Genomic DNA, 27,570 nt, shown 5'->3' on the forward strand with positions numbered 1-27,570 from the left:
TTGTCTCAGCTTATGTTCATTTTAAAACCAAAATTTAATGTCTTGATATAAACCTTCCCCGTTTACATCTTTTTCTGTCCTTCAGAGCACTCTTACTCTGCATCTCTAAATGCCCATTTTTCATAGAAAAGCTATGTATGTATTTTTCATATATGTGATTAAGTTCTCCGACAGAGTCCATGACTTCTGTAATGTATAATATTTATGCAGGCTTGTTTTCTAAAGCAAAACAATATTCTCTGAATGTACAAAGTTTGGCCACCATCCCCACTTTAAGATGAAGTATGTCTTAATGACAGAGATACTTGAAATGTTGCTTGAAAACTACAAAACTTTATATGGGACTCTAATAGCCAGAAACAAATGTCAGCTTTTACTAATTCCAAAGAAGTTAAGAGAGAACCGCATAAGAAGAGAGTTTTATTCAACATTATGGCATGGCCAGTGTAATTGTTCCAACAAAGGGAACCTACTTTGGTGCCCGAGGAAATGGCTGTTTGTGATGCTGGGGAAAAGTCAAGATGCTGACGCCTAATGGCTGTTCTAGCCTTTCCAGGTTTGTAACATGAAGATGAGGAAGGAAATGGCATCATTGCTGTTTGTAATCTGAGGAACTCTTCAGCATTCACTCTCCAAAGCAGTACGAAACTTACAAAGAAGTCAAAAGTCTTAACACACTCCCATTCTCCAGGAATTCCTGTCTGTGTCATCTGGTAGGAGGGAGGAATCCTGGTTCCCTCAGGTCCTTGTCATGTTAGCTTTTTGATAGCTTCAATCCACTCAGCTCGCTCAGCCTTGCTGCTGGCCTGAATGTAATAGTGTGTGTCATCCTTAGTAATCACTTTGAAGAGGTTTCCCTGGACATTCCCTTTAACCCCTAGGCAGAAAAAAGAGGGCGGGGGGATCAGTGATTGAATAGCCATGTTTGCTTTCACCTTGAACCAGCAGAAAGTCAACTGAGACATGGACAAAAACATACAATGACGTATTTATTAAGAGGTATACAGTTAGAGGATCCTATCAGATGAGGTCCCCTTTTCCTCCCATTCCCTGTCCCTCACCAGTGCCCTAAGGCCTGTCAATGGTTATGTCTGGATATTCCTGGAAGCCCTCTTGCCTGCTCCTATGCTCAAGATGGTAGCATGCTATAGATCTGCCATTTCATTTACACCAAAGAATCCAGTATGTTTATGTTAAAAGCAAGCACAGAATTTGGAGTTTGATCTCAAATTGTTTAACTTATTGGAACCCCAGTTTCCACAGCCATAAGATGGGAATAATATCTTCTTACTACGGCTGGCTATTGTGAAATTCCTGTTACGATATATATTAAGGTATGTTGTTAACCCTAAAGCATTGTGTAAGCCTCAGCTATTATTTTTAGGTGGAAGCTTACAGGCCATCAGCATAGAAACTGAGGGGAAAGATTAATAACATAAGGATTACTTAGTTGCATTCTTAAAACGCCAAGAACATACCCTTTGTTCAATTCTGAAAATCGCTTCAAAACTCACACCACTCTGTCTCATTGAGAAAGCCTTGCTCAGCTTCCAAAGCTGTCGTTTCATTAGTGGGACGTTACTGAGGTGCAGGAGGGAGGCCCCTGAGATCTTCAGGCCAGGGCTGAAGTTGCACCTTACCAGTGGGAACGCCATTATCCTCCAGAGCAGACACGAGTGAACCACGAAGAGAAAACCCACCCACTGGCCTGTTCTCTTCCTGCAGAGGAAAGGAGACCCAATTAGGAATTTGTGAATGCACAAAAGGGAAGAGTTGCACTCCCCTTACAACTCAGGCCAGCTAAAGAAGTCAGTGCAAAATCATTTCTAATAGAAGATGAAGCTGAACTTGGACATCACATGGCCAAAGCTGTATGTACCAGTAAGGAAGCTTGGGCCTCTGTTTCACAGCAGGCAGCAGAAGTGCCCACCAATGTTGTAGTTACCAAGTCTCGCAGACTTGCAAATTTGCTTTTCATTCCTGGAGATGTCTCAAACAGAGCCTCTGATCCAACATGCTACACAGAAAAACATTCACTGGCTTCCTTAACCCTTGTGTGCATCTTACAAAGCAATCAGAAATATATATTTATAGTAATCATTTCTTTTTTTTTCTTTTTTGAGACAGAGTCTCACTCTGTCTTCCAGGCTGGAGTGCAGTGGCACAGTCTCGGCTCACTGCAACGTCTGCCTCCCAGGTTCAAGTGATTCTCCTGCCTCAGCCTCCCGAGGAATCGGGATTACAAGCACACGCCACCACACCTGGCTAATTTTGTATTTTTAGTAGAGGCAGGGGTTCATCATGTTGGCCAGGCTGGTCTCGAACTCCTGACCTCAAGTGATCTGCCCTCCTCAGCCTCCCAAAGTGCTGGGATTACAGACATGAGCCACCGCACCCAGCCATAGTCATCATCTCTGCAAAGTTGATAGATTCCTGCACATAGGACATCGTTACACAAGTCTAGCATGTGCCTAGCATGAAACTTCGTGTGATACAAAACTGTGATTGGTGGTGTCCCTGGATGATTTAGGGCAATTTTACACACCACGTGCCTTGGGCCCCAGGAGCCCTTCAATTAATCAATAATCAACTTCATACTGCATGTTGGGCCCAGCAAGAGGTAGGGCAAAAAATAAAATGGTTAAATAAAATACTGGAAATATTTGTACTATTAAATGCTAATGGGAGGAAAGTTCAGAGAAGGAAGGGATCTGCCCCAGCCTGGAGGGTTCAAGGGCAGTCTCAGGGAGGACAGGAGACTTGAATTGGGCCTGGATAGGAGAGTAGGTCCCCGGGCAGGAGAGGGGCATTCAGCCCAAACAGGAGGAGGAGTGGGAGTAAAGTGGGGAACAAATTAATTGCAGAATGCCTTTGAGATGGTTCCTTATCTTGTACCTGCAGCCCAGAAACTTGGCAATTCTTTTATTTCCTTTGCACACTTGCTTTGAGTAATCTCTTCTGCACTGTTTCCATCTATGTACATATGTGAGCATTTGTGCGTGTGTACATATATATGTATATACGTATATTTACATGTATATGTACTTATAGATAGGTGTGTACAGGCACATATGTGTGTATGTACATTTTCTGTTTCCTATTTTAAAAGCTGAGACAGCAGACTCATCAGGGGCACAAAGAAAGTAGGTTAGGCTAGACCATGGTGAGAGTTAAATACAAAACTAAAGTGTTTTTTCATTTGTTTATTTCTTCCTTGCTTCAAACAGGATTTGAGGTAGCCAGGAAGGAAGGAGTTTGAACTCCATCCTGTAGCCAGGCCACCATGACCCACAGAAAGGTCAACTGGAGCTTTTTGGAGGCTCCTCCTGCCACATCCCTTGCCCTGGGCCCTCCTGTGGCCTGGCTGGGTCCAGGCAGGGGTTCCTGATTGAAGCTCAGTGAGGAAGGAACTGCCCACTCTTCACTATTTCAACAAAAACTAATGAAAGTCATACATTGCCCAAGACAAGGCTGAACTGCTAACTAAAGGGCCCTTTTTATTTGCTTTTGACTGGAATTAGATCCACTCAGCATGTGGTAATACCTAGTATCAGAAACAGAAAAATGGTTTTTTTAATTTGCCATCAAAGTTTTTTAAAAAGCAAATTAGTAAATTATGGCTTAAATATTATACGGTGACAGAAACTTTTCAAAACATAGGTGGGGAAAAGTGGAGGGACGCAGAATTAATGGGGTCTCTGAATGGAAAGTGTGGAGAGGCTGGGAAGTGCCAGTAGGAGACTCTGTCAGCCTACCTCATCCTCCCTACTCACAAAGCAGGCTTTGGGGAAGACCAAAAGATGCTTTTCCTCTGAAAATGATAAAGATGGGCCTCCCAGGGGAAAGTGGGGGATTAGGCATAGAAGAAACCGCTCAAGAAAAAGGCACCTATGTGATGACAGGGCAGAGCAGCTTGGACTGTGGAAGGAAAGGCAAAGTGCAGCAGAAGCAGGTGCCAGGGGAAGACAGGATGTCCAGCCAGCTGCCCGCCGTGCCAGGAGAGGAGTGTCTGGGGGCATCACAACACGGGACCAGCACGGAACCAGCATGCACACTCACTTTGGAAGGGTCGTAGTAATGCAGGAAAGCTGGATCCTTCCTCAGAACAAAGCGGCGCACCTTCCAGTTTTTCCTCTTGTGCCCCTGAGGCAAAGAAATGGTTCCAAGTTCATTGGTGATAGTTGCACGTCCCTCTCTCCTGCATCTATGCATGTAACGGCAAACCCCCAACAAGCCAGCCTGCTCCAATGGGACTAGGTTCTAAAACCAGTCCGCAGGAAACCTAAGGATATGACATCTCACAGACCTCCCTGCCAACACCCCCACTCAATGACACTTTAGCAAAAACGCCATCACCTTAAGTCGGCAGAGCCAAAGAGAATCCATGCAGAAGGAAAAGGGACACACCACTCAGGGCATAAAGGAGGACAAGGAGGCAGGAGGTGTCAGCTGGGCTGGGAGCACACAGGTAAACTTGAGCCCAAGGACACCAGCTAAGGGCCACATCAGTCCAAAAACAAACCTTCAGCTGCACGTATATTTGTCAGTCTACACATGTGCCTACATGTGCAGTAAAAGCACTTTCACATTGTGCTTTAGGAAAAAAGCAAGTAATGATCAATTATATGATAAAACCTAAATGTGTAAGAAGCTGACATGTGCATGTGTGTGTGTGTGCGCGCATGTGTGTGTGCATTTGTGTGACTTTCTTTGGCCTCACTGACTGGGAGGGCTAAGGTTAGATCACAAACCTTAGCCCTCCTAGTCAGGAACACCCTCAGAGTCCCTCCCACATCCTCCTCAAGCTCCCCTAGGGGCCTCTTTTCCTCCCCTTGGGAAGGACTCCTATCAGGCCCAGCAGAAGCAGGGCCTTGGCGCAGACAGGCAGTGGTGGGGATGATAAGAATCTAAGAGCAGATGAGGATTCTGTATGCAAGAAGCAGGTGACAGCAACAGCACATGCTCCGAGTAATGATGGGAGTGGCGCCAAGCCATGTACGTGCCCTCTGTGCGGACACACACATTCACATGGTATACAACATGTGCACAAACACGAAGGCCGTGCAAAATGTCTGCTTCACTTCCTGTGCCAAGGACAGGTGATTTTGTTCACAGAATACCCTTTTTGTTAGGCACAGGTAGGAATGCCACAGGACACAGCTTGCCTCTGGTTCAACACAGCTGCTCTCCCAAACACGGTTTAGGAGTAGTGCCCATGGCCAGGCTTTGAACACTGAGCCTTACCATGGAGAATCTGATCTTCAACATACCGACATGGTAGAAAAAATTGTTTTTAGCTCAGAAAGTGTATCAAGGGGGTATGCAGAATCTCACAAGGGAAGGCAGAGACCCCAGGATGCCCCAAGGAACAGAAGGCCAGCAAATGCAAAACCTCAAGCCAGTCAGCAATGCCTCCAAGACAAATATGTGAAGCTGGGCAATTCTGTAGAAGTTGTTTTTTGATGTTGTGATAATTATGTGTGTATAGTACAGTTTTCCTGAACAGCCCTTGTGTCTGGCACACGTGTGTGTGTGAGCGTGAGCATGTGCCTGTTCTTTGACTTGCTTCTGGGGGCTGGCTGGGCTCCTGCTTTCATAGATTCTGCTATAATTGGTGCCCTCCAGCAGCCTCAGCCCTTCCCTTCCTCTGTGCTCACTGCTGCCTCCCCTAAGCTTGAGAACTGTCCATCTCTCTTCCCTGCTCCAAAGCAGCCATACCTGCTTGGCCAGGTAGCCTTGTTTCACCACCATGCCACTTAACTCCACAGTGCTCAGGTTAATTTCTTCCTTGGGGCTTATCTTCTTTTTGTAGCTCTCAGCCTAGGGGGAAAGAGGGAACAAAGACTCTGCTATAGCAAATACCCAGGCCCAAGCTATGGCGGCTGTCAGAGGGGAAAGGAAATTCTTCAGGACAGAAACCTCATTCTGCATCAGGATGAAGTCGTCCCCCAAGCCCAAGGTCTCCTCCCGTGACTGTGGACCCCAGGCCCCCACTCTGTTGTATCTTCCTTAACCTTTGCCCTGGTGGCAAGAAGAACCCACTCCCCAACTTACAAAAGTATACAGGGCTGTAGAGTCATCCAGGAACTGCTCGGCCAGATCCCCAGAGCGAATGGCTCCCATGCTTCGGACACCCACCGGCCTGAGGAAGTTCTCCTCCATGAGCATGGAGGCCAGGGTCACCGCCTCCAGACGGCTGGCCACAAAGCTGTTGGAGATGAGCCAGTCCACCAGGGAGGAGCCTGGCCAAGGGCAGCACCAGTCAGGCAACAGGTAACGGACCAGCGTCCTTGGGGTGTGTGGCCAATGACCTCACTGACCTTAGCCCTCTGGGCAGCCTCAGGGCGCTACCTAAGAGCAGACTGAAGGCCATACCTGCTGCATAGAGCTGTGGCTGCACACCCACACGTGGCCATCTCAGGCCAGCCTGTTGCCCAGCAGGAAGCTCTGACCTCAATATAGGGTGGTCAAGCACACAGTTGAGCCCTGCATCACCATGTCCCAGGTTGACCGCCCAGCCCGGCCCTGGGGAACAGGCTCACCGAGGAAGGTCTTTTTGTAGGTGCTTCCCTGCTCCATGTTGGGGCTTGAACGGATTCCGGTGCTGCTATCATGCATCTTGTCCACAATGCGACTACACAGAAGGGAAGGCAAAGGAGAGGGAACCCTCGTCACGCTGGTAGGTACAAGGGAGGGTCCTGAGTCACTGCTAAGGGTATAAGGCAAGTGGCAAATGGTGTGACACACATCACAAAAAAAGGGAGTGTAGGAAAGCAGCCTTTTGCATGGCCAGAGTGATGCCATCTTGAAGTGAAGCCACTGTGATGATTGATTTTTGTTTTTTGTTTTTTGTTTGTTTTTTGAGACAGAGTCTCGCTCTGTCACCCAGTCTGGAGTGCAGTGGTGTGATCTCGGCTCACTGTGACCTCTGCCTCCCAGGTTCAAGTGATTCTCCTGCCTCAGCCTCTGGAGCAGCTGGGATTACAGGCATGTGCCACCACGCCCGGCTAATTTTTGTAGTTTTAGTAGAGATGGGGTTTCACCATGTAGACCAGGCTGATCTCGAACTCCTGACCTTAAGTGATCTGCCCGCGTCGGCCTCCCAAAGTGCTGGGATTACAGATGTGAGCCACTGTGCCTGGCCTGATGATGGATGTTTGACTCCCGCATACCACGGTGTTCCCATAGCGCAACTCACCCCTCATAAAGATGTTTATCTAACCTCCCCAGCGGTCACAGGTTTCACAAGAAAGTCTGAGGCACGACTAGCTGCACATTTTCCCAAAAAAGCTTGCTATAGAAAGGATATTTTCTGGAGGACAAGTGTGGTGATTCACTGTCTCTTGGCCAGCAGAGACATCACTTCTGTTTGTAAGTCCCTATTAAATGCCTCTTTGTGAGAAACTGGATTTGTCAGCCTCTTTCTTCTGCCTCTCAGCTACCTTGTTCTTTGCAGGTAGGTCTGTTTATACCTCCTCACCACAGAAGGGGGTGTTCAGTTATGCATCAAAATTTGAGAGGCAGGATTTTCAGACATTTCTTTTCTTCTTGCTTATCTAAATGTTCTAGTATTTCTATGCCAGACACATACTGCTTTTGTAGTAAAACCAAAGCGCTGTGACTTTTAACTTACAAACAAGAGTGTATGCTGGGCACAGTGGCTCACACCTATCATCCCAGTGTTTTGGGATACTGAGGTGGAAGGATCACTTAAGCTCAGGTGGTCAAGGCTGCAGTGAGCTATGATCGAGCCACTGCACTCCAGCCTGGGCAACAGATTGAGACCCTGTCCCAAAAAAAGAAAAACAAAAAAAAGCCCCAAGGGTGCACAGTAGCCCACATGATTCTCTGTGATCCCCCTGCATTAAGTCCAAACCCCCTCAGCTACTTTTTGAACCATCTTTGAACCCACCTGCCTACCCACCCTTATCTGCAGCGGATCCTCCCTGCACCCACCAGTGTTCAGCAGCTCCCTAGACCCATAGGAGGTGTACAGTCAAGGTTTCAGCGCCTGGTGAGCCCAGGAATGGACTCATACATCTTTGATGGGTGTAACAGTTCTGTTGCCTGGGAGGCTGGTGGAGATTTACTGTGGTTTGAATGTTTATCCCAAAAATCATGTTGAAAATCCCCAATGTGGCAATATTGAGAGGTAATGCCTTTAAGAGGTGATTGGGGCCGGGCGCGGTGGCTCAAGCCTGTAATCCCAGCACTTTGGGAGGCCGAGGCGGGTGGATCATGAGGTCAGGAGATCGAGACCATCCTGGCTAACACGATGAAACCCCGTCTCTACTAAAAAATACAAAAAAAACTAGCCGGGCGAGGTGGCGGGCACCTGTAGTCCCAGCTACTCCGGAGGCTGAGGCAGGAGAATGGCGTAAACCCGGGAGACGGAGCTTGCAGTGAGCTGAGATCCGGCCACTGCACTCCAGCCTGGGTGACAGAGCGAGACTCCGTCTCAAAAAAAAAAAAAAAAAAAAAGAGGTGATTGGGTCATGGCGGCTCTGCCCTTGTGAATGGATTAATCCATTCATGGATTAACAGGTTAAATGAGTTAATGAATTATCATGGGAATGGGACTGGTGGCTTTATAAGAGGAACAGAGACTGCAGTAAGCATGTTAGCATGTTCAGCCCCCTCACTGTGTGATGCCCTGCACCACCTCAGGACTCTGCAGAGAGCTCCCACCAGCAAGAAGGCCCCCACCAGATGCAGCCCCTCAACCTTGGACTTCCCAGCCTCTATAATGATAAGAAATAAATCCCTCCTTATGAGTTACCCAATTTCAGGTATTCTGTTATAAGTAACAGAAAACAGACTAAGACAAGATTTTTAGGGAGCTGTGACGGAGGAGCCCTGAGCACCCTGGCTGAAATGGAATGGGGGTCTTGTGTCATGGAGGTGTGCAGAGGTGGCAGGAGCCACAAGAGATCCCACAGAAATGGGGCAGGTAGGTAGGGCCACTCCCAAGCAGAGAAAATCATATACACAGGACAGGAACAGCTGAAGGCCCTGAAGCACTGTGGTAGCACCAGCCAGGCTATGAAGCAAGCACAGAGCCCCTCCAAGGGGCAGGGTGCCCTGCCCACCAAACACAGGCAGGAAAGGCTGCCACAGAGCCCAGCAAGTGGGCACTCACTGCAGGCTGATGTGCGGGGGCAGCTTGAAGGAGTTTCTCAGGCTGTGCAGCTGCTGGACCTTCCCCGGCTGCCCTGCGTGAATAGCCCCGGTTATCTCAAAGGCCCAGGCATCCCGCTCCTCTCGAGAACAGGCCTCCAGGAAGTACTCTGTGGATGTTTGAGTCTTCAGCTTAATGAGGAGCTGTGGGAAGAGACAGCCAGTCAGACCAGCACGCAGGCAGAGCAAGAGGACGCCAGGCAGCAAAAATGACGGGACCCCGGGAGAATCTAGATGACAGTGACTGCCAAATGCCCTGAGCCCTCAGCCACACAGCAGGTGGTCTTTAAAGATTCACTTGGACACCTCCAGTGACAGGAAGCTCACGGCCTCACATGGCAGTCTTTCCCTTGTGGACAAGGCAGTTAGTGTAGGGCCTGCTTCCTGGATATGCTAGTTGTGTTCTCTCTTCTAGAACCACACAGATGAAGAGTCACCTCCTATGACAGCCCCTACACTGAAGAGAGAAATGCCCAGGCTTCAAAGTCAGACCCATCTGAACACAAACCCCAGCTCTGCCACTTGGCTGTGGACTCCCGAGAACATTAGGAAATGACAGGATATTAATGCCTACCTCGAATGGACTGTTAGTCACGCTCCCTTCCGTCCTCTTTCCTTGTGTCTGAGCATCAAGTCTTTCACACATTTCTCATAGGATATAGTTTCAGCTCCTTCCCATCCAGGTCGCTTTGTGTTTTTTTTGTTTTGTTTTGTTTTTTGTTTTTTTCTTGAGACGGAGTCTTGCTCTGTTGCCCAGGCTAGAGTGCAATGGTGCGATCTCAGCTCACTGCAACCTCTGGCTCCCAGGTTCAAGCGATTCTCCCGCCTCAGCCTAGGGAGCAGCTGGGATTACAGGCGCCCACCACCATGCCTGACTAATTGTTGTATTTTTAGTAGAGACGAGGTTTCACCATGTTGGCCAGGCTGGTCTCGAACTACTGACCTCAGGTGATCTGCCCACCTCAGCCTCCCAAAGTGCTGGGATTACAGGCGTGAGCCACCGCGCCCAAACCCATCCAGGTCACTTTGTGCTACGTGTTCTACACTTGGTCAACATTCTCATAAATACGGTGCATGGAATGGAACACACAGTTCCAGGAGAAGTCTGAGCCCACTGGCTGTGGGCAGCTGCAGGGCACTGTAGACTCACTCAGTGCTGTCAGAAGAGAATCTTTTTCATGTAGGCCACTTCTCTATCTTTTAAGTGCACATTTATGGGATTTTTTTGGATCAATTGTGGGATTGATAGGAGACTATTAATCGGGTGGTAGGTGGATCCATCACTTCTGTTGGAAAACAGAAGCATTTTATTTCATTCTGAATCTGTTTTCCAAAGGATTCTCTCCCAACTTACTTTGCTTACAAACTTAGTCAACGTCCCTCATCCAAACTAAATGGTGAATAAGACATGGCTGGGCTGGGCGCGGTGGCTAACGCCTGTAATCCCAACACTTTGGGAGGCCGAGGCGGGCGGATCACGAGGTCAGGAGTTCAAGAGCAGCCTGGCCAATGTGGTGAAACCCCGTCTCTACTAAAAATACAAAAATTAGCCCGGCGTGGTGGTGGGCGTCTGTAGTCCCAGCTACTCAGGAGGCTGAGGCAGAAGAATCACTTGAACCCGGCAGGCGGAGGTTGCAGTGAGCCAAGATCGCGCCCCTGCACTCTAACCTGGGTGACGGAGAGAGACTCTGTTTCAAAAAAAAAAAAAAAAAAAAAGACATGACTGGTTCGTGGTCCTAAAGAACACCACAGGCCAGGCTCAGTGGCTCACGCCTATAATCCCCAACACTTTGGGAGGCAGAGGTGGGTGGATCACTTGAGGTCGGGAGTTCAAGACCAGCCTGGCCAACATGGTGAAACCCCAACTCTACTAAAAATACAACAAGTAGCTGAGCGTGGTGCAAAACTGTGCCACTGAACTCCAGCCTGGGTGACAGAGTGAGACTCCATCTAAATAAAAACACACCCACCCACCACGGAGCTGCTCCTTCAGTAGTAGTAGCTTGACAGTGAGCTCATCACCACCGTGGAAGAACAGAGTTTAGCCAGCTTCCTGAACCCCTGTTGTCAGCCTGCAGTTCACCATTTCAATGAGCAGAATTTTGGGACACACTATAAAATTCCATGTAAAATTCTGACACTCTTTTTACACATTCTCTAGTTTTAAAAAGTATGTGTGTATATATTTCATGATTTGTTCTTAGGGAATCTATTGGTTCCTCTTGATCTAGCCCAAGTACTCATGAACCAGGCAGGTGACAATTTGAGAATTTTATGTAGAATTTTTTCTTTTGAGTTAGGGTCTTGCTCTGCCTCCCAGGCTAGAGTGAAGTGACATGGTCATAGCTCACTGCAGCCTTGAGTTCCTGGGCTCAAGTGATCCACTTGCCTCAGGCTTCCAAAGTGTTAAGATAACAGGCGTGAGCCACTGCACCCAGCTGTGTCTGGTCTTAAGATGCTAAAAGGAAGAGGATGCAGAGCCCATCTTTTCTCAGGCTCAGCATCCTCCAATGGTCCTGTAGCTACTCCAGCAGAAAACTACCCCTGCCTGACTTCCCACTTTTAATCAGTGACACCTCCAAGCTTGCAATGGAAATAATGGAATGACATTTCATTTGTGCAGCCTCCTAGGCTGGAATGATACTCGATGCCTCCTTTTCCCTTGTCCTCAACAGCCAGTCAGTCACCAAGTCCTGTTGACATTTCTTTCATAATGACTTCTCCTGTTCGTTCCTTCTTTTTGCTTTATTTAATGCGTAGATTATTTTAATAGCTCCTTTTGTTTTTTATTTGAGAAAAATATGAATTTACAGAAGAGTACAGAGGTAAACATAACAAATGCCAGTAAACCCACCACCCAGAATTAACCATCATTAATATTTTCTTATACTTAGAAGATTCCTTAATTGACCTCATTTGTCTTCAGTCTTTTTCTCTCCTGAACACGGCAAGTGTAGGAGAGTCAAAGAAGAAAAACATGATAAGAAAGAAAATGGTGAGATTCCTTTCTATGGACCTAGAAATCTTATTAGTAACTGAACTAAAACTAGTTCTTCCTTTTATTCTTTCTACACTTTTTTTTTTTTTTCTCTGAGACAGAGTTTCACTCTGTCACCCAGACTACAGTGCAGTGGCACAATCATAGCTCACTGTAGTCTTGGACTTCTGGGTTCAAGTGATCCTCCTGCCTCAGCCTCCAAAGTTGCTGGGACTACCAACACCTGCCAACATGCCCATCTAATTTTTTTTTTTTAAGAGATAGGGTCTCACTATGTTGTCCAGGCAGGTCTTGGACTCCTGGGCTCAAGCTATCTTTCCATCTTGGCCTCCTGAAATGATGGCATTACAGGCATGAGCCACTGTGCCAGGCCTACATTTTTGTTTTTCTGAGATGTAGTCTCGCTGTGTTGCCCAGGCTGGTCTCAAACTCCTGGGCTTGAGTGATTCTCCCACCTCAGCCTCCTGAGCAGCTAGAATTACAGCCTTCATTTTAGTCTTTCTAAGAGAGTTTTCTTTTTTCTTTTTTTTTTTCCTTTTTTTTTTTTTTTTTTTTTGAGACAGGGTCTCACTCTGTCACCTAGGCTGGAGTGTAATGGCATGATCTCAGCTCACTGCGACCGCCACCTCCTGGGTTGGAGCAATTCTCCTGCCTCAGCCTCCTGAGTAGCTGGGACTACAGGTGCCCGCCACCACACCCAGCTAATTTTTGTATTTTTAGTAGAGACAGTGTTTCACCACGTTGGCCAGGCTGGTCTTGAACTCCTGACCTCAGGTGATCCGCCAGCCTCGGCCTCCCAAAGTGCTGGAATTACAGGCATGAGCCATTGCGCCTGGCCTCTAAGAGAGTTTTCATCAGACCATGCTGTCACTCAAAATCTTCAATGGCTCTCCATTACCTCCATCTGGCCCTAACCAAACTCCTATCACTCCTTTAGTGAACATTCCCCTTTGACCACACTGGAGGCCCTTCTCCCCAGAAGCCACACCCCCCTCTCTCCATGCATACTTTTCTTACTTTTACTCGAGACATTCTACCTGTCCAGAATGACTGCCTCTCTCCTTGTTCCATCTTTGCCCACATCTCTATTCCTGAAGCTTTGCCTGACCCAGCCTGAAATATCTTTTTCCTCTTCAGGGATGAAGGGTTCTCTGCAGCTCCTGATAGCTGTGGCATCACTGGAATGCCAAATGTTTTTCAATTAACCAGTTGCTTTCCCAATAAAATGAGCAACTCTGTGAAGAAACAATCTTTTTTTTTTTTTTTTGAGACGGAGTCTCGCTCTGTAGCCCAGGCTGGAGTGCAGTGGCCGGATCTCAGCTCACTGCAAGCTCCGCCTCCCGGATTTACGCCATTCTCCTGCCTCAGCCTTCCCGAGTAGCTGGGACTACAAGCGCCCGCCACTGCGCCCGGCTAGTTTTTTGTATTTTTTAGTAGAGACGGGGTTTCACCATGTTAGCCAGGATGGTCTCGATCTCCTGACCTCGTGATCCGCCCGTCTCGGCCTCCCAAAGTGCTGGGATTACAGGCTTGAGCCACCGCGCCCGGCCCTGAAGAAACAATCTTACCATTTTCTTCCTTGATTCCTCCATGCCTTCCAAATTTCCTGGCACATAATGGGCCCTTGATAAATAATTTACTGGGAGTGTTTTTTTTTTTTTTTTTTGAGGAGTCTCGTTCTGTTGTCCAGGCTGGAGTGCAGTGGCGTGATCTCGGCTCACTGCAAACTCCGCCTCCCAGGGTCAAGCAATTCTCCTGTCTCAGCCTCCCAAGTAGCTGGGATTACAGGCCACTGCAACCATGCTCAGCTAATTTTTGTATTTTTAGTAGAGATGGGGTTTCACCATGTTGGCCAGGCTGGTCTCAAACTCCTCACCTCAAGCAATCTGCCCATCTCGGCCTCTCAAAGTGTTGGGATTACAGGCGGGAGCCACCACGCCCAGCCCAGACTTTTTTAATGGTAGGGTTGAAGCCACCCCTTACTTCTGGAACACAGACCCTTCAGGGAATGAAAGCCATCATAGTGAATGAAGCCATCATAGTGAACCCCAAGATAGCAGTAATTACTCACATTTGTGTGGTGCCTGCCTCCCAGCCCACACAGTGCTCTAATACATCATGACCTTCATGGTCCTCACCACAACCATGTGAGACACTCAGGGGTAATTATTTAATCCCATTTTATAGATGAGGAACGAAGGCTCAGAGAGGTTTAGCTACTTGTCCAAGCTCACCTACCTGGTAGGTGGCGGAGCCAGGATTTGAATCCAAGTTTTTAAATTCTCACTCTGAGCTCTTCCTCCTACCCAGACCACTTTCCCAAAGAGGCCAGAGGTGGGAAGGTTGTGGAACAGAGAGGAGTTGGACAGCAGGAGCTGTCACTTACCGGTCGGTTTTCATACTCCAGGCAGGGGCAGGTGATGGTGCAGCCATCCAAGAAGATCCGGCCCTTGGGAGGGGTCACTCTCCGACCCCCCTCAAGCTTGTAGTACACCAGCGTGTTCTGCCGAAGGATGAACCATCGCGCCTTCCAGTTGTGGACAATGTGGCCCTGTGGACAGACAAGAAAGCCCTGAGGTGAGGTGGCCAAGGGGAGGGGATGGTGTTCAGGGAGGGGTGTCCGGTGGCACAGGTAACCAGACTGTGCCGTGGAAGTGACTCTCCAAGGAAGACAGCAGGATTTGTGTCTGGATCTCTTTTGAGTATGTAGCAAAGACCTTTGGCACTGACCTTCTAGTTCCTATTTGGCCATTTTTCTGGTTATAAACCTTGAAAGAAACTACAAAGTAAGAAGAAGAGAAAAATCACTCACCTGTAATCCTACTGCTAGGAGACAGCCATTGCTAACCTACTGTATTTCCTTCCAGTCTTTTTTCCTTTTAGTTTTTGCCTTCTGGTTTTTTAAAAAATTAAGATTATTTTAAATATAGTTTTATTTTCTAGTTTTGTTTTTTTTTTTAATTCTTGTTTTATAGACAAGGTCTCAAAAGAGACAGGCTGGAGTACAGTGGCATGACCTCAGCTTACTGCAGCCTCCCCTTCCTGGACTCAAGTGATCCTCCCACCTCAGCTTCCCAGGTGGCTGGGACTATAGGCGTGTGCCACCACATCTGGCTAATGTTTACATTTTTGTGTAGAGACAAGGTCTCACTATGTTCCCCAGGCTGGTCTTGAAGAACTCCTGGGCTTCTGTGATCCTCTCACCTTGGCCTCCCAAAGTGCTAGGATTACATACATGAGCCACCATGCCTGGTCCCTGTTTTGTTTGGCCTTGCTGAGCATCTTCTGACACCATTAAATTTCTGTAAAACATATTTTTAATGACGATTATGTGGATACATAGTTCACATGCCAACTTCTATTGTTCGTAACTGAGGTTATTCCATTTTTTTCACTATTCTGTAATGAATATCCTTGCATGTAAATTTTGACCTGCATCTGTTTTTTTCCTTTGGATATATTCCTAGAAAGAATATTACTAGTGAAATGATGTGGGCAATATGAGGCCATGTATAGTCTCCCAGTGCTAAGGACTCTGACAGTCTTACCTAGCCAGGTGTGGCAGGTATAAAGAAAAGGGTAGTTTAGGTGGTTCTCAGGTGGCAGGCATAAAGAGAAGGGTAGTTTAGGTGGTTCTCAGGTGGCAGTCACATAGAGAAGGGTAGTTTAGGTGGTTCTCAGGTGGCAGGCATAAAGAGAAGGGTAGTTTAGGTGGTTCTTAGGTGGCAGTCACATAGAGAAGGGTAGTTTAGGTGGTTCTCAGGTGGCAGTCACATAGAGAAGGGTAGTTTAGGTGGTTCTCAGGTGGCAGGCATAAAGAGAAGGTAGTTTAGGTGGTTCTCACGTGGGTGGTAGAGCCAATGGACAGAACAGTCAGGTGAATATGGAGAGCCTATTTCTAGAACAGACCAGTGGATAGGGAAATGTCTTCTGAGAGATCAGGAAAGAATGAGTTTAGTACGCAGTCACGAAAGCACCTTCCTGGGATATTTCCAAAGCCCAGCTTAGGGCTAGGTTCTAACCAACAGAGGTGCTTTACCTGAATCAAAGTCCGTTGCCCCAATTTACTCATGTCCTTGCCTAGCACGGATTCATATCAAAGGCCCTTTTAGTTCTCAGTCTCTGGTGCTATGATTCTATTCCACACTCAGCATATACTAAGAGCTGTTAGAGAGTCAAAAGTTGTAGAAGGAATCGTCTGCATCGAAGTTATTTGTGCATGTAACTGAGCTTTGTGAGCACTGACTTGAACCCAAACAGAATTTACTGCGACAACTAAATAAGACTTATAACACAGCTAATCTGACAAGAGTTTATTAACATGTCTCAGTGTTATTATGCTACGTGATGATCACTCTTTCCATGAGAGGGCTTGTGCAGTCCAGCGGAGCTGCACATTTTTGCTGTCTTCACTTTGTTCCTTACTTACATCCATATGTAATATGGGCATTGACAGTTTTACCTTACACAAGCAGACATGTTTAAAGAAACAAAAAAGATTTGTCTTTGACTTCTCAGCTATTGGGGTTCTCTACTGCTCTGCACATAGCCCAGCCTCAGGTCCCCATTTCCTGTGACCACCAACCCCCAACTGCAGGGGTCCCGGGGCAGCACTAGCAGGACTGCTCTGGGACATCTGGGTGCTTCCGAATCCAAGGCAGTAAACTGTTGGCACCCAAGGCTGTAGCTGGAAGGGAGAGGAGAATGCAGTTAAGTTCATGGCATGTGGACTGGTGGGAGGTGGAGTAGAGGAGAGGGCAAAAGAATCTTAGGGCTGAGCACAGTGGTTCATACCTGTAATCCCAGCACTTTGGGAGGCCAAGGTAGGAGGATCACTTGAGACCAGGAGTTTGAGACTAGCCTGGGCAGCATAGTGAAATGCCATCTCTACAAGAAAAAATTAAAAATTAGCTGGGCATGGTGGCACACATCTGTAGTCCCAGCTACTTGGGAGGCTGAGGAGGGACAATCATTTAAACCCAGGAGTTTGAGGCTACAGTGAGCTATGATCACACCACAGCACTCCCACCTGGGTGACAGAGCAAGAGTCTGCCTCTTTAAAAAAAAAAAAAAAAAGTGGTATGGGATGAACTGTGTGCCTGTGTGCCTCCAAAATTCATATGTTGAATGCCTAGCCCCAGTGCCTGAGACTGGGAATGTATTTGGAGATATATTCCCTTTAAAGAGGAAATTAAATTAAAATGGGGTCATTAGGATAGGCCTTAATCCATTCTGACTAGAGTCTTTATAAGAAAAGGAGATTTAGATTGGGTGCAGTGGCTCAGGCCTGTAATCCCAGGAATTTGGGAGGCTGAGGCAGAAGGATTGCTTGAGCCCAGGAGTTTGAGGCCAGCCTGAGCAACATAGTGAGACCCCATCTCTATTAATAAAAATAAATAAATAAATAAAAATTAGCCAGACGTGGTGGCACGTGCCTGCAGTCCAAGCTACTTGGGAGGCTGAGGTAGGAGGATTGCTGGGACCCAGGAGGTTAATGCTACAGTGAACCAAGATCACGCCACTACACTCCAGCCTGGGCAACAGAGTGAGTCCCTGTCTCTAAAACAACAACAATAATAATAATTTTAAAAAGAAGAGGAGATTTGGACACACGGAGAGCTCACACAGAGGAAAGACCACTGAGGACACAGTGAGGAGGTGCCATCTGCAAGCCAAGGAGAGAGAGGCCTCAGAAGAAACCAAACTGCTGGTACCTTGATATTGGACTTCTAACATGCAGAACCATGAGAAATAAATCTCAGTTGTTTAAGTCACCTATTCTGTGATATTTAGCTATAGCAGCCCTCACAAACTAATATGACAGGGAAAGAAAGGAGACTAGTGATATAAGAGGAGAAAAGTGCAACCAACAGATACTGGGCAGAAAATATAAATACAGGCCAGTGCGGTGGCTCACGCCTGTAGTCCCAACATTTTGGGAGGCCAAGGTGGGCAGATCACCCAACTCCTGAGGTCAGGAGTTAGAGAGCAGTCTGGCCAACATGGTGAAATGCTGTTTCTGCTAAAAATATAAAAATTAGCTGGGCATGGTGGCACGTGCCCATAATCCCAGCTACTCAAGAGTCTGAGGCAGAAGAATCACTTGAACTCAGGAGGCGGAGGTTACAGTGAGCCAAGATGACAGTGCCACTGCACTCCAGCCTGGGTGACAGAGGAAGAGTCCATCTCAAACAACAAAAACAACAACAACAATACAGAGATGTTATACTTTCCTGGACGAAATGTTACACTTCCCAGAGTCCCTTCCACTTAAGGAAGTTTCTGTCAGTTCCACGCATGGGGCATTGACGTATTTTTTTTACTTGACATTTTTTTATTTTTAATTTTTGTGGGTACATAGCAAGTATATATAGATTTATGGGGTACATGAGATGTTTTGATACAGGTATACATTGCATAATAATCACATTATGGAGAATGGGGTACCCATCCCCTCAGGCATTTATCCTTTGTGTTACAAACAATCCAATTATACTCTTTCAGTTATTTTAAAATGTACAATTAGGTTATTATTGACTATAGTCACCCTGTTGTGCTATTAAATAGTAGGTCTTTCTCATTCTTTCTAATTAATTTTTTTGTACCCATTAACCATTCCCACCTCCCCTGCAGCCCCTCACCCACCCTTCCCAGCCTTTGGTAACCATCCTTCTGCTCTCTAAGTCCATGAGTTCAATTGTTTTGATTTTTGGAGCCCGCAAATAAGTGAGAACATGTGATATTTGTCTTTCTGTGCCTGGCTTATTTCATTTAACATAATGACCTCCAGTTTCATCCACATTGTTGCAAATGACAGGATCTCATTCTTTTTCATGGCTGAATAGTATTCCACTGTGTATATGTACCACGTTTTCTTTATTCATTCATGTGTTGGAGGACACAGGTTGCTTCCAATCTTGGTTATTGTAAACAGTGCTGCAACAAACATGGGTGTGCGGATATCTTTCAATATTCTGATTTCCTTTCTTTTGGGTATATAGCCAGCAGTGGAATTGCTGGATCACATGGTAGCTCTATTTATATATTTTTTTGAGGAACCTCTAAATTGTTCTGCATAGTGGTTGTACTAATTTCCATTCTCACCAACAGTGTGTGAGGGGTTCCCTTTTCTCCACATCCTCACCAGCATTTGTGTTTGCCTGTCTTTTGGATAAAAGTTATTTTAACTGGGGTGAGATGATATCCCATTGTAGTTTTTTTGATTTGCATTTCTCTGAAAATCAATAGTGTTGAGCACTTTTTCATAGATCTTTTTGCCATTTGTATGTCTTCTTTAGAGAAATATCTATTCAAATCTTTTGCTCATTTTGCACTGATGCGTGTTAGACGGCAGTCAAACATGGAAAAACAAGATATTTTGGCAAGGACAGTAGCAGAAGAGCAGATCGTTCTGCTACCCAGACCCAGAGTTATCAGGGACAGGTGGAAAACAGTGTCAGCAGTGATGCTTCCAAGAGAAACATCTTCCAACAGAAATGACACCAACCTGGTACTGTGGGTGTTTTTGTCTGACTGTATGGTCCCCGGCTCTATAGCATCCCAGCCAAATATTCTCTGACCTGTCAAATATTCCCAAGTTTTTATATGTCCTCCAAGAAATCCCTTCTGTTCAAAGTCACTAGAGTGGCATGTGTTATAAGCAACTGAGAATCCTAACGGATAGCAAAGGAGAGAAGTCTGAGGAGAAAAACTGATGACAAAAGATGTACTATGTAGGCAAGAAATTCAAAGAAGCTGGTGGCCCTCATGAAAATGTTCGTATCTACTTTCAGTGTTCAAAAATACCACTTTGGGGATCTCTGTTAAGTAAATAATCTAGAATATGAGACTGGGTGCAGTGGCTCGCGCCTATAATCCCAGCACTTTGGGAGGCCAAGGAGAGAGGATCGCCTGAGCCTAGGAGTTCAAGACCAGTCTGGGCCCTATAGTGAGAAGTCATCTTTACAAAAAAACACAAAATTAGCTGGGTGTGTTGGCACACTCCTGTAGTCTCAGCTACTCAAGAGGCTGAGGTGGGAGGATCACTTGAGCCTGGGACGTCAAGGCTGTAACAAGCTGTGATTGCACTACCACACTCTAGCCTGGGCAACACAGTGAGACTGCCAAAAAATTTTTTGAAAGAAAATAATATAGGCCTGGCGTGGTGGCTCAAGCCTGTAATCCCAGCACTTTGGGAGGCCGAGACGGGCGGATCACGAGGTCAGGAGATCGAGACCATCCTGGCTAACACGGTGAAACCCCGTCTCTACTAAAAAATACAAAAACTAGCCGGGCGAAGTGGCGGGCGCCTGTGGTCCCAGCTACTCGGGAGGCTGAGGCAGGAGAATGGCGTGAACCCGGTAGGCGGAGCTTGCAGTGAGCTGAGATCCGGCCACCGCACTCCAGCCTGGGCGACAGAGCCAGACTCAGTCTCAAAAAAAAAAAAAAAAAAAAAAGAAAATAATATAGATTATAGAAAAGGTTGTATCTATTGACACTTATAGAAACACTGCTGACAATAATGAAAAAATGAAAAATAATCTAAATGTATATGGTAACAATGTAGTGCCTGGTGTAGCCACAGTGCAAGCATTCCAATCCTAAGAGATGGTAGGCCACTGGCCCAGCCTTCAAGGTCAGACTCAGCAGTCTAAAGCACCAAGAATAGGTGGCAATGTCTTTGACATGATCAAAGCACTTTTACTCATATTACTTTGCATGACACCTAAAAAAAATCTAGTAGCCACACGCAGCTGTAGTCTCAGCTACTCAGGAGGCTGAGGCAGGAGGATTCCCCGAGCCTAAAAGTTCAAGTCCAGTCTGGGCAACATAATGAGACCCTAAACAAAACTAAACAACAAACCTCTAGTAGTAGTATTTTAGAAAATACTTCTAAATATTTAAAATTTTGAGCTCGGTGTGGTGATTCGCACCTGTAATCCCAGCACTTTGGGATGCTAAGATGGGAGGATCACTTGAGCCTAGGACTTCAAGACCAGCTTGGACAACATAGCAAGACCTACTCTCTACGAATAATAAAAAAATTAGTCAGGTGTGGTGACATGTACTTGTGGTCCCAGCCACTCAAGAGGCTGAGGTGGGAGGGTCATTTGAGCCTGGGAGGTCGAGGCTGCAGTAAGCTATGATCACACCACTGCACTCCATCCTGGGCAACGGAGTGAGACCCCATCTCAGAAAAAAATGTATAGTACATAAGTATTTCTAATACTTAAGTATTTCCTGTAGTTTAGAAAATTTCTGGAGGGGTACCCCAGAAATGTAAACAATGTTCACCTCTAAGGAGTAAGACTGGATACAGAGTAATAAGAATGGTGGCCAGGTACGGTGGCTCATGCCTGTAATCCCAGAACTTTGGGAGGCCAAGGCAGGTGGGTCACCTGAGGTCAGAAGTTCAAGACCACCCTGGCCAACATGGCGAAACCAAGTCTCTACTAAGAATACAAAATTAGCCAGGTGTGGTGGCAGGCACCTGTAATCCCAGCTACTCAGGAGGCTGAGGCAGGAGAATTGCTTGAATCTTGGAAGTGGAGGTTGCAGTGAGCCAAGATTGCGCTCCAGCATGGGTGACAGAGCAAGACTCCATCTCAAAAAGAAAAAAGAAAAAAAAAGAATAGAAACTTGTTTTCATTTTACATCCTTGAGTACTGTTTTAGTTTGTTTACTAATATGAATGCATTATTTTTATCATGAAAAATTGCATTTAAATTTAAATACACAAAAATCCTGAGGAGATGATTAGGGAAAACATTCATTCATTCATTTAATAATCAATTATTAATACTATGGCACCAAGGCAAAGATGAACAAGACTCTGTCCTAATCCAGTGGGGAAGACAGACACTTACCCCACCCAGTATGAAAAGTTCCAGGACAGATGACTGGCGTGGCCTCAGTGATCCCCTCTTTCTGGTGTTCACGCCCTTGCGTAGCCTCTTTCCACATTTTACTAGGGTTCGTCTGTGTGACTAATATGGCAGAGTGATGGTATCCCAATTCTGACATTAGGTTATAAAGGTCTTCTGAGGCATCTTACTGGCATTCTCTCTCTTTCTCCCTTTGCCTCTCTCTTTCCCTCTCTCTGATTATTTGCTATGAGAAAAGCTAGCTGCCATATCCTAAGCAGCCCGATTGAGAGGTGAGGAACCAAGGCCTCCAGCCAACAGCCATGTAGATGAGCTTAGAATTGGACCCTACAGTCAGTCAAGCCTTCAGGTGACCGTCACTCTTGGCTGCAGCCTCACGAGAGACCCCGAGCCAGTCTTGCAGCTATGCTGTTACTGGATATCTGATGCTTACAAACAGTGAGATGACAAATCTTGCTGTTTTAAGAAGCTTGGCCGGATGAGGTGGCTCACGCCTGTAATCCCAGCACTTTGGTAGGCTGAGGGCGGGTAGATCACTTTAAGTCAGGAGTTTGAGACCAGACTGGCCAACATGGTGAAACCCCGTCTCTACTAAAAATTCAAAAATTAGCTAGGTGTGGTGGTGGGTGCCTGTAGTCCCAGATACTCAGGAGGCTGAGGCATGAGAATCACTTGAACCCGGGAGGAGGAGGTTGCAGTGAGCCAAGATGGCGCCACTGCACTCCAGCCTCGGTGAAAGAGCAAAACTCTATCTCAAAAAAAAAAAAAAAAAAAAGCTAAATTTTGGGATAATTTGTTACACAGCAATCAATAATTAATATTGGGCATGATACAAACCCCAAGGAGGAGCTCAGGAGAGGCTGAGGTGGGGTTAGGCACATTCCCAGGAGTGATACTGGGGCTCAGTCTTTCTGGTTGTGTGGAGTTAGGCAGGTCAGGAAGGCAAGGAAGGGTGAGCATAGGACCCCTGCCACTTTGAGGAAACTCCCCGTGGTTCTATATGGCTTGGACTCCATAGGGGAGGTGATGAGGACCAAGTCAGCAAGGGCTTCAGGTTCTGTGCCACAAAGTTTGATCTTCAAGGGTTGATCCTTCAACCTTGAAGGATTTTAAGCAGAAAGACAGCAAGCTTACGTTCTCACATTAAACAGATCACTCCAAACACAGCAGCAGAACAAAATAGCCAAAGGAAGCAGGCACAACTGGAGTGGGGTGCTCAGCTGGAGGTTGCTGGAATAGTCCATGAACCTGGCAGGAAAGCAGCACCAGTTCTGCTCTGCAGATAAACCACACCATGCACAAAGTGGTCCAAAACCACCAGGCAAAGTGAGTCACAGGCCAATAACACAATGGTACGCTGAAGAAGAACCCAGGCCTCTCTCCACCTGGACACTTGTCCCTGGGCAGAGAGTAGCCTCTCTCTTAGGTTTCTTGTCTGTAATCAGCTGGCTGGAGCCAGAGGCCAGCTGAAGCAGGGGGTGCTTGGAGTTCCCTAGATCCCTTTTGGAGGGAAGGACGAGGGGCCCATAAGCTGGAATGGCACCTCAGGGAAGGGCTTACGAGACACAAAATGTCACAGCTGGAGAGACCCTAGGAAAAAGCCTCCTCTATTCCTTAACCTTATTACTATTACATTTTTGAGACGGAGTCTTGCACTGTCGCCCGAGCTGGAGTGCAGTGGCACGATCTCAGCTCACTGCAACCTCTGCCTCCCAGATTCAAGCAATTCTCCTGCCTCAGCCTCCCGAGTAGTTGGGATTTGAGGCACCTGCCACCACACCTGGCTAATTTTTTGTATTTTTAGTAGAGATGGGGTTTCACTATTTTGGCTTAGGCTGGTCTCGAACTCCTAACCTCGTGATCTGCCTGCCTCGGCCTCCTAAAATGCTGGGACTACAGGCATAAGCCACCACACCCGGCCCCAACCTTATTTTTTAAAATTAAAAAAAAATATATTTTTGAGGCAGGATCTCATTTGGTTGCCCAGGCCAGAGTGCAGTGGCATGATCATAGCTCACTGCAGCCTCAAACCCCTGGGCTCAAGTGATCCTCCCACTTCAGCCTCCCAAGCAGCTGGGACTACAAGCGAGCACCACCATGCCTGGCTAATTATTTTATTTTTTGTAGAAATGAGTTCTCATCTTGTTGCCTAGGCTGTTCTCGAACTCCTGGCCTCAAGCAATCCTCCCACTTTGGCCTCCCACAGTGTTGGGATTATAGGTGTGAGCCACCACACCCAGCAGACCCCTAACTTTAAAGATAAGGAAACAGAGGCCCAGAAAGGTCTTGCCCAAGGCTCTATAACCCTGAGAAAAGCAGAGATGCCAGCTGGGCCCAGTGGTGTGTACTTGTAGTCCCAGCTACTCGGGAGGCTGAGGCGGGAGGATTACTTGAGCCTGGGAGGTCGAGGCTGCAGTGAGCCCTGCTGATGCCACTGTACTCCAGGTTGGGAAACAAAGTGAGATCCTGTCTAAACAAAATAAATAAATAACAGCAGGGTGTGGTGACTCACACATCTAATCTCAGCACTCTGGGAGGCCGAGGCCAGAGGATCACTTGAGCCAGGAGTTTGAGACCAACCTGGGGAACAGAATGAGACCTCATCTCTACAAAAATACAAAATAAAAATAACTCTTTGTTACAAAGCTTTTACAGAGCTTTACAACAAAGGATAGAGCCCTACACATAAAATTTCTAGGCCAGAGCATGTTCACACTGCGATGCTATTCACAATATGAGCCCAGCAGGAACGCCTGGCAGTGCTTCTGCCTCTTCTCCCAGGAAAAGCACTGCTGCTCAAGGCTCATCCCCCACTACCTTCCCCTGACTCCCCTGAGAGCGAGGCCCAGTGAGCTCCCTGCATTTTGCCTGGAACTCTGCTTCTTTCTTGTCTGGGCGGGATTAAGAGCCAACTCTATCGTGTCCCTGCCTGTCTCTGGCTTCACTTTCACCGGTGATGACTGCTTTGCACTCTGGCTTCCAGCTCAGGCCCTGCCCCACCTCTAAGCTCTTAACTCTCCTAAAACTATGGAATTCCCCTGCCACAGCCTGCAACTTCTCCAGTGGACATAGGGACTGCTATTGCCATCTAAGAGGAAAGGGGATATGGGGGGTTGAAAAAATTGGGATTGCTCAGCAAGCTGGGACCACAACAGGGGTTCTGGGGCCACATCCTTCACCCTGCAGGGAGGGGTGTGGCTTCTGCTTGCCTCAGGGTCAGGTTCCATCCCTGGGTTTGGCTGGAATGAGCTCTAAGTATTTCAGCCAAGCCCCATCTTTTCCAAGGGCTTATGGGGACCAGACCTGTTAACTCTCCTCATTTTCTGCACCCTGGATTCCCTAACCAGGCCACTCAGAAGAGAACTCCCATCCTTCTCCTGGCGATATCCTGGGAGCTCTGTGGCTCTGCCCCTCATCCCTCTTCATTCCCCTCCCAAAGCTGAAAACTCAGTAGAAGAATCAGAAAGCTCAGCCCTGGATTTATATAGCCCTCCTCTGGCTCTCAGCATGGTGAAGGTGGTAGGGAATGATGGAAGGTAAACCCCAGGAACAGGAGGAGGCCCCCAAAACTCCCAAAGCTCTGTCAGGAGGATCTGTCTCCATGTTAACTCCCTCCACAGGCCTTACCAGGGCCCAGCCATCAACAGTGCCAACCAAAAGTCCCATGCCCAGCTCTCACTCTCCCTCCCACCTCCCAAGCTGCAGTTAAACAGGAGATCAGGACGATGGAAGCTCCCCATGTGTAGTCTCTCTGAGGTGCAGCCACCTCCACATGCTGCGAGAAACCGGCCTATCAGTTCAGCCACAGTGGCAAGTGGGCGTGGCGCTTTGTACTGTGCTATCCAGTCTGACCTTTGATCTGGCATCAGCTTCTACCCTCCTTGCTTACTGTTTCCAGCAAACAGCCACAGCTCTCCTGTATCAAATAACGTGCAACATCATGTGTACACATTTTGTGGGGAAAATGAAAACGATCCGAGACTTTAGGACTGATCCAGCCACGCCGGGAGGCAATGAAAGGAAGGGCCCCTCATCCCTCTTCATTCCCCTCCCAAAGCTGAAAACTCAGTAGAAGAATCAGAAAGCTCAGCCCTGGATTTATATGTCTCTTTGCTATGCCATCACGGCAGTATAAATGGTTAGTGTTAACGTCATTGTTCAAATTATGCTCCATGTGGTGGCTCATGCTGTTATCCCAGCACTTTGGGAGACTAAGGTGGGTAGATCACTTAAACCCGGGAGTTCAAGACCTGCCTGGGAAACACGGCGAAACCCTGTCTCTACAAAAAAATACAAAAATTAGCTGGGCATAGTAGTGGACACCTGTAGTCCCAGCTACTCGGGAAGCTGAGGTGAGAGGATCACCTGAGCCTGGGAAGTCGAGGCTGTGGCGAGCCAGGATTGTGCCACTGCACTCCAGCCTGGGTGACCCCGTCTCAAAAAAAAAAAAGGTCAAATTAGGAAAAAATTTTGAAATAACAAACTTCCTTTTGCAACTGCTCTTTTGTTCATCTTCTACTTAATCCCAGGCACCGAGTTTTCTGTTTGCACTCGTGCTTGCCCTGGGGGTGGTGGGGAAGGACTGAGGAGGGAAGGTCAGAACATGCAGTTCCAGTCCCTATTACTGGCTCTGGAGCTCTGGGCAAGCTACTTCATCTTTCTGACTCTGTTTCCCCATCTGCAATAGAGTGATGTCAATACCCACCGTGTATGGCACTCGGGAGGCAGGAAAAGGTTTGGGTCAACCTGAGTGGGTCTGATCCCGATCCTGGCTCCACCACCCACTGCCTCCACCACCCTGAGCAAGTTCCCTAACCCCTCTGGCCTTCGTTTTTCCCCTTGATGAAAGGGGGGCAGTTAGGTACCACTGACCCCATAGGGCTGCTGAGAGGATGACAGGAGACAATGTCTAGGGCTGGCCAACAGTAAGTGCTTAAAACACATAGTAGCATTACTCCTTCTTAACAGGTTGTAAATTATAGAGCACGCCTATGTTATCTTAGTAAATTTTATTTAAATATCATACCATTCATAATATTTTAACAAGTTTTAATTAAGACACACGCTTCGGTACCCCTGCCCCGGCTCCATATTGCGCTAACCAAGTGGAATTCTCCTCCTGGCCTGTGCGCGCAGCTGCTGCTCATCCCGCGTCCTCTCGGACATGCAGCTCTGCCCATCAGGGCCACAGGCAGCCCGGTCCCACCATGGGGGTTGGGGATGCGGACCAGAATATGCCCGTTCCGAGGCGCGCGTCTGGCCCCTCTCTAGGGAGCCGCGTCGGCGGGGCCCCACCCGGCCAATGTCCCGAGGCTCGTACGCGCACTCACCCTCTTGACCAGGAAGCCCTCCTTGAGCACGCCATCCTCCATGTCGCCGCCCGCACTCCAGGGCCACCCCAGGTGCGCCGTCCCCGCGCTTCGCGCTCCTCGGCACCCGCGCGGCCCGCGCAGTCAGCGCCCACGGCGCCCAGGAAGCAGCTCCGACGCGGTTGGGCGACGCCTCCCTGGC

At 47.5% G+C, this 27,570-nt stretch overlaps 1 protein-coding gene across 1 annotated transcript; it reads right to left on the minus strand.

Moving 5' to 3' along the window:
* Positions 1–184: 184 nt before the first annotated feature.
* Positions 185–27,570, minus strand: PLEK2 (pleckstrin 2). The gene is made up of 9 exons (XM_025392449.1): positions 27,390–27,570; positions 14,562–14,726; positions 9,140–9,321; positions 6,543–6,634; positions 6,055–6,242; positions 5,719–5,820; positions 4,060–4,143; positions 1,641–1,719; positions 185–877 (listed from the first exon to the last, which is right to left on the minus strand). The coding sequence occupies exons 1-9, from the start codon at positions 27,429–27,431 to the stop codon at positions 750–752; spliced, it is 1,062 nt and encodes a 353-aa protein (XP_025248234.1). The 5' UTR covers positions 27,432–27,570; the 3' UTR covers positions 185–749.

The sequence above is a fragment of the Theropithecus gelada genome, chromosome 7b (genome assembly GCF_003255815.1).
Source record: "Theropithecus gelada isolate Dixy chromosome 7b, Tgel_1.0, whole genome shotgun sequence".
Classification (NCBI taxonomy): domain Eukaryota; kingdom Metazoa; phylum Chordata; class Mammalia; order Primates; family Cercopithecidae; genus Theropithecus; species Theropithecus gelada.

Coding starts and splice junctions, on each gene's coding strand:
- PLEK2 (XM_025392449.1), bottom strand. CDS start 27,431: ATGGAGGATGGCGTGCTCAAGGAGGGCTTCCTGGTCAAGAGG. Junction 6,635..9,139: donor CCCCCGCACATCAGCCTGCA/GTGAGTGCCCAC, acceptor CCTTCTGTGTAG/TCGCATTGTGGACAAGATGC. Junction 1,720..4,059: donor ATTACTACGACCCTTCCAAA/GTGAGTGTGCAT, acceptor TTTCCTCTGCAG/GAAGAGAACAGGCCAGTGGG.